The sequence below is a fragment of the Archocentrus centrarchus genome, chromosome 14 (genome assembly GCF_007364275.1).
Source record: "Archocentrus centrarchus isolate MPI-CPG fArcCen1 chromosome 14, fArcCen1, whole genome shotgun sequence".
Taxonomy (NCBI): Eukaryota; Metazoa; Chordata; class Actinopteri; order Cichliformes; family Cichlidae; genus Archocentrus; species Archocentrus centrarchus.
Window position 1 is genome coordinate 12,197,316 of NC_044359.1, and position 11,133 is coordinate 12,208,448.

The 11,133-nt window shown below is 41.1% G+C and overlaps 1 protein-coding gene across 10 annotated transcripts in view; it reads left to right on the forward strand.

The window, feature by feature from the left end:
* ncam1a (neural cell adhesion molecule 1a) overlaps positions 1 to 6,918 on the forward strand; it is a 259,779-nt gene extending 252,861 nt beyond the window's left edge. For 5 of the 10 annotated variants that reach the window (XM_030747107.1, XM_030747106.1, XM_030747108.1 and 2 more), the window contains one exon: positions 6,699 to 6,914. In XM_030747107.1, coding sequence (XP_030602967.1) covers positions 6,699 to 6,819 — 121 coding nt within the window. In that variant the 3' untranslated portion in view covers positions 6,820 to 6,914. Of the gene's footprint in view, positions 1 to 6,698 lie in introns of all 10 variants that reach the window. The other 5 variants (XM_030747104.1, XM_030747103.1, XM_030747105.1 and 2 more) reach the window with 2 other exon arrangements.
* The last annotated feature ends 4,215 nt before the right edge of the window (positions 6,919 to 11,133 follow it).

An 11,133-nucleotide genomic window follows, 5' to 3' on the forward strand; every position in this document is an offset into this window, starting at 1 on the left:
GATTTAGGGACGGTTGTGACTTGAGAACCTGTATCCAGTAGACAGCTAGATTCTTGATCTCCTATGATCACCTGTGCTGTACATTTTGCGCCAACCAATCCTTTTGGCAAAGTTACCAAATGTCTGTTGCTCTTAGAGCGCACACTAGATGAGCGTCGTCCTTTTTTGGGACATTTTACCTGTGCTTCAGTCTCCATTTGTCCCTCAATGGAAACTGCTTCTAGTTTAAAGTGTCACAATCTGTGATCCCTTTCCTAGTGTCCCATGCTAGTTGTCTTTCCTTCAGTTGCCTCCTTTTTAAAGCCACTAAAGAGGGATTTGGTTCACTTTCACATTGTGGTTTGATATGCCCATCTTCACCACACCTAAAGCAATACCAGGCTTTAGGTCGGTTTCTTGAGTTGTTTGTGACTTGGTCAGGGGCTTGGATCTTATGCAACCTTGAGCTGTCAAGCGGGGGTTTGACTGTTGTTGAGTTGGGAGCTTTTAGCTTGAGAGGTTGTGTCTTTTCAGCTCTTTCACTACTTTTCTGAGTGAACCGTGTGAGCTGAGACTGCAGATCAGCAATCTGCTTCTTTATTTGCTGGATTTCAGGTGTAGAGTGGTCTACTGAAAGTGACGGAGGGTATGTTTCTAGGCTACATGGAGCAACGCCTTGGTAGTGCGAAAGCACTCTTGGCCTTGAAGCACTTAAGTGCTGTTTCATGCGGGATGCTTTGGAAGCACGCTTATCTTCTGCAGTGCGAAGCAGGAGAAGCAGTCCTGCAAAGGTGGGTGGATTTTGCTTCTTTTGCTCCAGCTGTAGTTCAGCTATTAAATGATTGTCCCAACATCCTCTTATAAACTGCTTGAGAAGTTGTCTGTCAAGGTCTCCTGCACCTACACCTCCCCTCCTGAAGGGGGTATTCAACATCACCGGTACTCGCTGGAGGTAGGTTGAGGGCTCCTCACCATGATTTTGCATGGTATTGAGGTACTTTGCAAAGAGATCATCACCATCCTCAACTGTACCATAGGCAGAGTCGAGGATTTCTAAGTACACACTGGGAGGTGATTCGAATGTCAGATGTTTCACTATGTCAATAGCAGGGGACGACAGACTTTCCAAAAGTCGCCGTGCCTTCTGAAGATCTGGTTGTCTGGTATCTTTTAAAAGAAGTTCAACATTAGACCGCCAAGTCTCGTAATCTACTTCATTGCTGGGACGAGGGCACCGCCCAGAAAAAGGCCTGAGTCTTGGGGAGTTGTGCATCATCTGTGTAGCAGCATCTTCTGTCCGCACTATATGCTCCACTATTACCTTCTGTAGTTCAGGCGGACTGACATCAGCAAAGCTTAGAGCAGTTGCCCTTTTCTCGCTAGGCACTGGTGGTGGGGACCAACTCCACCCCGGTGGCTGAATCTGCTGTTCTGGAGCACCACAAGGTTGAGAACTAACTTGCACAGCAGCCACTGGGACATGTGAGTCTGGAGTGTCAGGTAGGTCTGGTTCCATGTGCTCTGCTTGGGTGTCTGTGTTGTCAGAGTCAACAGCTTTACCGATGGAAGTGAGTTCTTCTCTTAAAACAGTGGCAAAATCTTTACCAGTCTGTTTGGCTATGTCTCTTAGCTCTGCAAGGTAAGTCTGTGTAGCTGTCTTACTGACTACTGGTGTGTATACAGCAGGTAGGGCCTCAATAAGATACAGAACGTCTGTCAGTGTCTTAGATAACACCTTGTGTGGCAACAAAGATGATAATGACTGAACAGCTGTGCCATGTACATATTCCACGATGACCTGCTTACCTCGATCTGTACCTGGGGTGTTTACTGGTATTATTCTTTGTATGGAACCATACTGCTTGAGGAAATCAAACAGTTCTTCATCAGCTTCTGTACCAGACAACCCACTGACTATCACTGAATTGGGAATTTTCACATTACTCTGCTGCACGACTTCCATGTTTTACTCACTTTGAAGGTCTCTGATCTCTAGCACTGTACTCGCTGAACCGCTCCTGGCTGGCTCGCCACTTTATATGTAGCACTTGTGTCACAATCAGACAGATGTATGAGCTACTGGACCAGTTCTAGGTTCGCTGGAGCAGTGGAGCAAAGCACAGTGAAGAGACCAGAACCAGGGACCCTTAAATGGAAAGCCGGCACTTTTAATAAAACAAAAAGCATTAAACAGGAACACTTACAATTAATGTCAAATAGATCGCACTCAACTCAGAATACCAATTGAGTATGAGTAGAACCCACTCAACACAACAACAGCATGAAATATAACAGTATTCAATACAATAACTTGGATTCAGTTCAACAGTTTCAGATTGCTCCAGTTCAGTTCAATAGTTCGATTCAGATTGATCCAGTTCAGTTCAATAGTTCAATTCAGATCAGAAAAGGGGAAATCCGGAATCCTGCTGCCATAAAGCAGCAAGCAGAAGCACACAAAATTGTCTCACTATATGAGCAATATCAAACCGTATTCTGTCGATCCGGTTGCTGTCAGTCTTTAAGCTCGAGTCTCATGGGTCAGGCTCGCCATCCAATATCCTGTGTGTGTGTGTGCGGGTCGTCTGCAGCCACCGCACGAAGAAAAGGGAGAGAGAGATCCAGGCCTCGTCCGACACCCAGAAAGCTCTTCCCGACAACTGAAGCACACACTAAAAACCTGGCCTGCATAACAGGCCATGCAGAAAACTTAATTTACTATATAGGAATCATTACAAGAACAGAATACACTCTTTCTGCCTCCTTGTGAGAAGAGAAAGGAAAGGAAAATGGCGGCAGCTTTTTTCCTCTCGCGGCTAACATCGTTTGCAATGAAACGCACACTTAAATCTTAACATAAGCTATACACATATTCACGTTTGGTTATGCACATTAACTCAAAACACAACGTTATCATTAAAGCGATCAGTTTTCCACTTTTACCGATTAACTTCGGGGTCTCGTTTACTCCATTTGCTCGTCTAAAACACACTTTTCTCAAATACAAAAGAAACATCATGAAACTCACCAAAACTTCTCTGGTTATTGTTCTTAGGCTCTCAATAGTCACTGATTTCCCTTTGGATCAGAAAACCTCCGTATTTCCAGGGAAAATGTTCTCGATCCACACAGCTACATCACCTCTCTGGTATCGCTAACTGTTTTTTCCTCCAACACTACGCTCACAGGAAGAGGGGGGAAGGGCACGTTAAAGGGGCATACCCACAACTCACTTTTTGTTTGGTGAGCTTAATACTAATGTTTCAACCTTCTTTTACAAGTTATCTGCAACATAAATTATATAATTAAAACTTAATATTTAATGTAATTTAGTGTGACGATTTTCTATTGCATTACTGCAATATTTGTAACCTGGGTTACACAAGCGTTTATGATTTGTGAGTCTTTCACATCGCTGTAGAGAACGACCTTAAATGGAGGTCGTTTAAGGTCATGCCAAAGCATCTCAATTGGATTTAAGTCCAGGCTTTGACCTGGCCACTCCAAAATCTTTATTTTGTTTTTTTTTTTGAGCCATCCAGAGTTGGACCTGCTGGTGCGCTTCGGATCATTGCTGCATAACCCAAGTGAGCTCGAGCTTCAGGGCACGAACTGATAGCCGAACTTTCTCCATCAGGATTTTCTGGTAGAGAGCAGAATTCATAGTTTCATTACTTTTTTTCACATAAGGCTAGAAATCAGGAAGAAGGCAGATATTTTTTTCACAGCACTGTATGCTGGTTCCCTATTTCACTATGCAGTTCTTTCTGCTACAACACACAAAATCTCTTGGGGAAAAGAAGCTGTGAATTCACAAACAAAGCAGGAACAGGAGCTTTTGTTTTTCTCCAGCAGTTATCAAGATCTGGTAGCAAAAAAATGGAACAACTGAATTAAGCGTTAAAAACTTGCCCCAGTGAAATAAGAGAGATAAAAATGGAACGAAAAGAGGACCGAACCTCAATGGGCCGATGACTCAGTGAGGAGAGCTCCAGAGCATGACCAGAGAGCAACATTTAGCTGAATTTATTCTAAACGTGTGAACAAAAATTGCATATTTATTTACAAAGAGGACCAGGTGCTTTATAACCAAATGCGACCAAGTGCTTGTCACAGCAGTTTGTGGTTGTATTACAGCTTTAAACAACATTTAATCTGCCATTTTAAAATGTGCCAACATTAACACATAATAATAAAAATATAATAATTACCAAGTGATTGGATTTACAAAAAAATCAAATGTCTAAGTTATGTTCTCCATGACAGAGTCATCCCTGAATATTTTGTGAGTTCGCCTTTGAGGAAGCAAAGTTTGGAGCAAGAGATTAAAAAAAAAAAAATGAACAGAGCTTAAAGATCCCAGTGCAGCGTGAGACACCTGAGCCAGAGCCAAAAGAACTCTGAGCGCGATCAGAAGTCAGCGCCACCTGCACCATCCCCACATCCTCCATCCCCAAAACTCTCTAAAACTAACAACAACAGGAATTTAAAGTGAACATTTCCTGTGGTCCCTGAAGTTTTCTGTCACCACCCCCTCCAGACACAAGCAAAATGTAAAACTGCTGAAGAGTGCATTCATATTATTCTCTGGAGCTTGAAAAAGGCGACTGGACTTCTTTTTGTTTCTTGAAGACGTTTCACCTCTCATCCGAAAGGCTTCTTCAGTTCTCAACCAAATGGTGGAGAGACCCAGGTATTTAAACCCCTGTGGGCGTAGTCCCCTGGAGGTGGTTATGACCCTCTATTGATCATGTGCGTGAACACATGTGCCCAGGTGTGAAGGGGGCGTGGGTCATATTTAATCAGTGGTTTCAGTTGAAACCAATTTAGGACTCCGCTCCATTGTTTCCTGTGGCCTATTGAGGTCACTGGAACAAAGGTGTGAATGGGGGTTGAGACGTCTGGGAAGGGAGCTCAGGACAGCACTGTAAGCGGGGGAAAGTTGGTGACGTAATCCACCTCCTCTGTTCAATGATGGTTGTTCACAGTGGACATAGATGGCTTCTTTCACTCCTCTTTCAAACCATCTGTTTTCCCTGTCCAAAATGTGAACATTGGCATCCTCAAAAGAGTGCCCTTTTTCCTTCAGATGCAGATGTACTGCTGAATCTTGTCCTGTCGAAGTGGCTCTTCTATGTTGTGCCATTCGTTTGTGAAGAGGCTGTTTGGTTTCACCAATGTAGAGGTCCGAGCACTCTTCACTGCACTGAACAGCATACACTACATCGCTGATCTTGTGTTTGGCGGGTTTGTCCTTTGGATGAACCAGTTTTTGTCTTAGGGTGTGACTTGGTTTGAAGTATACTGGGATGTCATGCTTGGAGAAAATTCTTCTGAGTTTCTCTGACAAGCCTGACACATATGGGATGACAATGTTGTTCCTCTTGTCCTTCCTATTCTCTGTAGTTTGTGTTTGGCCTTCATTCCTGTGCATCTTAGCTGATTTGATGAAGGCCCAGTTGGGGTAACCGCATGTTTTGAGGGCTTTCTCAATGTGTGTGTGTTCCTTATGCTTCCCTTCTGCCTTAGAGGGAACACTTTCCGCACGGTGTTGTAGGGTCCTGATCACCCCAAGTTTGTGTTCCAGAGGGTGGTGGGAGTCAAAGAGGGCAAAGAACGTCTTCAAGAAACAAAAAGAAGTCCAGTCGCCTTTTTCAAGCTCCAGAGACTACTATGACCTGGATGACTGAGAATCTACACAGACACATTCATATTATTACATTTAAAAAATTTATCTGTTTTGGAGCTCTTTCTCCTCGGGGGGGGGGGGGGGGGGGGGGGGGGGGGGGGTTACAGACATTTTTTATATAATCTCACATTCAGCTGACAGTATTTATTAGCCTGAGAGGACAGAGCCAGTATTTTTCCCTTTTACATTTTCCGTGACTGATCAGCAGAAACTTCATAGAGTGAGTCAGTCATTAAGCACTTCAGCCACTTGGGGGTGCTAGTGGCGCTTTAGTCTTTGTATGCATAATTACACCATATTTAAAGAAGCGCATGGATTTAAAAGATCACATCTAAGAAAGTGGTTAGGTTTAGATATAGTTACAATCTCTATATATTGCACAGCCCTGCCATATTTTTGTTAGGCACTCACACATATATATATATATATATATATATATATATATATATATATATATATATATATATATATATAGCTATTTAAAAGCTAATTTAGAACACACAAATGGGATGCGCTTTTTTAAATGGGAGCCAGAAGACCAAAACATTTTCAACTTAAATGATGTATGGCTTTAAAGTCTCTTTCCATTGTGTCTCAGCTCAGTCCAGATGGCATGTAATCCTCTTGTGAATTGTAGTTTGTGTTGTAGGTTATGCCTCAGTCTTTCATTGCCTCATCCATTGTGCCTACTGTACCAGCCCTGTCTCATTCCACATCAGCATTCATTGTTCCTTGAAAGTAGCTGTGACATCCATGTACTCTTATTTGATGTCTGGCTAGGATAGTGAGCTTGATCCCATTATGTGTGAAATGCATTCAGTTCCAGGAGGGAAAACAAATTCCCTCAAAGCATCTTGCATGTTTTTCCCCAATTTTTTTCCCCCCTTCTTTCTTTGAAAAATGATACAAAAGGCAGCTCAGAACAGACCATTTAGCTGTGAAAGAGAGACTTAGTGATTTGCCGCTAACAGAATCTCCCCTCTTTTTGTCTTTCTCTCTGTCTCTCTCATTCTTATGTTTGTGCCTGAAGTGGTAAGACTGTGAAGGACGATAACACTAAAGGCGAGACGGAGGTGAAGAATGCCACAGCTGAAGTGAAGACAGTTCCCAACGAGGCTCCTCAGATGAATGGCAATGAAAGTAAAGCGTAATCTTCTTGCCTGCGAGCAGGAGGAAGAAGAGGGCACGTAGGGTTGGGAGGGGTTTGGGTTGGGGGTTTTAAGGTTAAAAGGGGTTGGTCACAGTCACTGAAACCTCAAAGCAATTTCACACGCCACCCCATTGCATTAGAAAAAACAAACAGCAGGAAAAAAAAAAGAAAAAAAAGAAAAACATTGGTCTCTTTCTGCAGTGTCTTCTGACCAGGAATATGTAAAGACCTCATGCACTTGCCTTAGTTCCTTTACATAAGTTTACTTATTTGTCACAGAAAAAAATCTGTAATTCACCTTCTTTCTTATGCTGAATATTAAATTGATCAGCTGTTAAATGTGGAAAATAATCAGCACTATTTTCCTGTAGATAACCATGGTTGGACTGTAGCTTTACTTCACAGATTACTGCCTTCATGATGTACACGCATGTAAGACATGTACATTACCAATACTACTATTCTTTATGCAGTATGGTCATCACCGTGGTAATGGAATATGGGTCTTTTTTTTCTCTTTTGTTGATATTTTTTGTGTTTAAATAATGTGCAGATAAACTGCCTATTTAGCTTTGTTTTGTTTTTTGTTAAGTGTGTTATTTCCAGTCCTAGAGATTAGAACATTAGCATGCCTGTTTTTTGCAAGGTTACTGTATTCTGTACGCGTTGCTGTCATTTGGTTCATATTCAGACTTTATTTTGGTTTTCTCTGTGTGGTTCTGGTCCAGCAATCATGTAGCCTAAGCTACGAGAAATGAAAAAAGACACCGGTGAGAGATTTATCATGTTATAAATGCTAATGTTGATCGTTTCAACCCTGTCATCCTAAAAATTATGTGTATATACAGCATATGTTTCCCTGCAAGCTTAAAATTTCAAGACTTTTATGGATTTGGTCTGTAATCTCAAATGTGGATTGCATTGTTTAAATTACGTGCATCAACATGTTTGGGGCAAAATATAGAAAAAGTGCTCACTCATACATTCAGACTAATACAAAAAAACTTTATAAAGATCATAAAGATGTATTTGCTGTTGCATATTAGGTGTATATGGACTTAAGTTTTAGGAGACAAGTGGGGTTTAATGGAAGTGGTGACAGTTAAGTTACGTCTCTCAGAGTTCAGTTTCAACACTGACTGAAGTCCCATTTCAAAGATGAACTTCCTCACTTTGAATTTGGTGAAAAGTTTTGGTGCGTCCTTTTTATCATAAGCATCCTAAAACCCAGCAGTCACTCACTAATGCCGTTTTCATTTTGCACCAACTCAACTGAGATAGTATGTGACCAAATGTATCCGGTCACTGATCATATATTAAACTGGACCAATGAGATGGGATGCTGCGGGATGTAAATAATGGAAATCTGACTAATGTCCACTATTTCTTCTGAGTAGTAGTTTAAGTTAATTAAGTTATATGGATAAATCTACAAGTAATATTTTACACTGTTTGCCTGCTCTCCACCTCATGTTGACATGAAGGCAACTTCCTAGGTATGATTCTTGGCTGGCTGACTTCAACCAACAGTTTTAGTCCTTGTGAGCTTTGGGGGAGGAATCAGTACTTATGCAGAGGCATTACTGCTGCCTAGCATCACTAACAGAACACAAACCACAGTTTTTATTTTTAGATTAGCGGGACGATGTACCTTTATCTCCTTTTCTCTGACATGCAAACGCCACAAAATCACCTTTTCCAGAGGTTTCCTTTCCCTTTGCCTAACGGTGGCTCAAAAGGACAGCTGTGTCCTGTTACCATTCAGTTTGGACTGAAGAGATGTTTGTTGAAACTTTAGTATTTTCATATTTGACACAGATTTTTGCAAATAGTTTGCCTTGACTGAGCTAATCTCCATCACTCACCGAGAGATCCAGTGGCTCAGCTTGTTTAGATCCGCTTACCTTGTCCGTGATTCACCACCTGATCGCCTCAGCCATTTGTTTTTACACTTTTACACCACAGCTGCACTCAGCGTGAAGTTGTGTTAATGCCGCATTTACCATCAAGGTCCAGTTGCAGGAACTTTTGCTAAAAAATGTCAGAAAATTTACAGATGAATTGGTGACGTGAATATCTTCATCTTTCTATCCAACCATACTATACGTTTAACTGTTTTTTGCTATAAAGAAACCTAATATCAGCCACTCTCTGATCATTACACAAATTTGTGAGCATGTGCACTATATGAATGAAAGGACTGGGCCACCTAGACCTAACACCTACAGGAGCTGCTCGGCCATGGAAGCCCATGCCATGAAGCTCCTGGTGCACAGTTCTTGTGCTGATGTTAATGTCAGAGCAGGGTTGGAACTCTGCAGTTTGTTGGCGACGTTTACACACTCTGCGCCTTAGTACTTTGTGGCTGAGTTGCTGTGGTTCCTAATCTCTTCCACATTGTAATTATACCACTTAAGTGGAATATCTAGGAGAGCAGTAATTTCATAAAGTGACTTGTTGCAGTGGTGGCATCCTATCACAGTCCCACATTCAAATTTGGTGAGCTCGTCAGAACGATCCATTCTTTCACAAATGTTTGTAAAGCCAGACTGCATGGCTAGGTGCTTGATTTTTGTGGCAATGGGTCTGAAAACACCTAAATTCAAAGATTTATTTTTTTTATTAGACCAATAAAAAAAAACCAATCTGTCACAGGTCCTTTTTAGGATTAGAATATTAAGTTTTTCTTGAGTACTGGATCAGTGACTTTAACTGAATGTACACTCTCAAGCCATTAAGCATAACCTTTTTAGCAAATCTTACTCAATAAATTTGACCTCTTTAAAGCAGGAGCTCAGTTTGTCTGTGGAGATTAAAGTTTTCTTCATATGTTTAGAAGTTCACTGAAAAAAAACAAAAAATTCCACACATTGCAATGGATTTGAAAGGTAATGAGTAAGCGTGGCTTTCCTTTTTTTGTACAGTGTTCCTCCTACTTTAGGCTTCAAGCTAGTACACTGTGAATGTGTGACTCCATTGTGTCCTTTGTCATAGAGTTGAAATAGTTTGTGAAACATGTAGCTGAGAGTATGCAACAGAATTACCAACACCAATGTACAGAAGTGTGACAGCAGCGAACTGGAACGACACAGTGCCTTTGAGTATGAAAATGGTGGCATGCAATCAGTTTCTTTCAGTGTCTGCATTAAAAGTTTCACATCCCCATTTCCCTGCTGAATCTGTCTCATTCATGCTGTATGGAGTGCTTACAGTGTCCATGTTGAAGGATTTATTAGAATTTGGTCTCATATACAGTATTCACGTTTGGCTGTCATCACTTTCATAATGATATATATTATAATCAGGTTTGTACCTTATGATAAACAGAAAAGCAAATGTTGAGCTCCGCTCCTTCAAAACTTGCACCATATTAGAAAGATGTTTAGAAAACACTGATCGATGCTCAGCTCCCATATTCTCTAAAATATCGGAAACACATATAACATGTAACAGAAGGATACTGCTACATCACCATTTTTGCTGTGTAAAAAATATTCATGGCTTCATGAATTGTATCGATCTTATGTAACTTTGTCCTGTTTGCGAAATTTTGCATCAAAAGAAAACTGTTTTCCTCACGCAGTAATAAAAATAAAGGGGGGGGGGGTATATCGTGAGCAAGCTTGTATCCACTGAAATATGGTGCGAAAGTATTGTACCTGAAAACTTTCTCCACTCCAGTCACACCTCCGAAAATTCATTTGTGAAGTCACATCAGGTGAGCCAGAGGCCTTTGTTCAAAACCACGAAAATACACGAATGACACAGAAGCAGCCTTGGATTTTTTTCTTTGACTCCACCACTTGATTCAGTCAGAATAAAGACATCGAGTTCTACTCAAGGAGTTTTTCAGGTTTTCAAAAAGATGAAAAGCATCCTTCCAAGGTTCTCTATATCACAGAACTTCTTCCTATTCAGTCAGACAGGAGCCTTCAGCTTTCACTGCCAACGGTTGGTCACTGTCTTTCATGCACAGCTCCCTATTCTTATTTTATTTTATTGTATTTTTTTTTTGGCAAACATCAGCTCTGTGCTGCGGGTCACAAAATTAGCAGGCTGCCACTCCTCTGTCTGTCTCTCCACTGTCGCAGGTGTAAATACTGAATGCTAACTGAGGAAAACAAACAAGGAAAACACGTTCTGACTTTGAATTCTGCCAGAAAATCTGTGTTCAATAAAATCAAAGAAAAATGCACGTTGTTACGCTTTTTTCTTTCATATCCAGAATTGTTTAGACATGTAATTGGATATTTAGTACCTCATTTGCATATTTATTTATCTAAAAATGGCTTTTTATGCAAATAAGCTACAGATG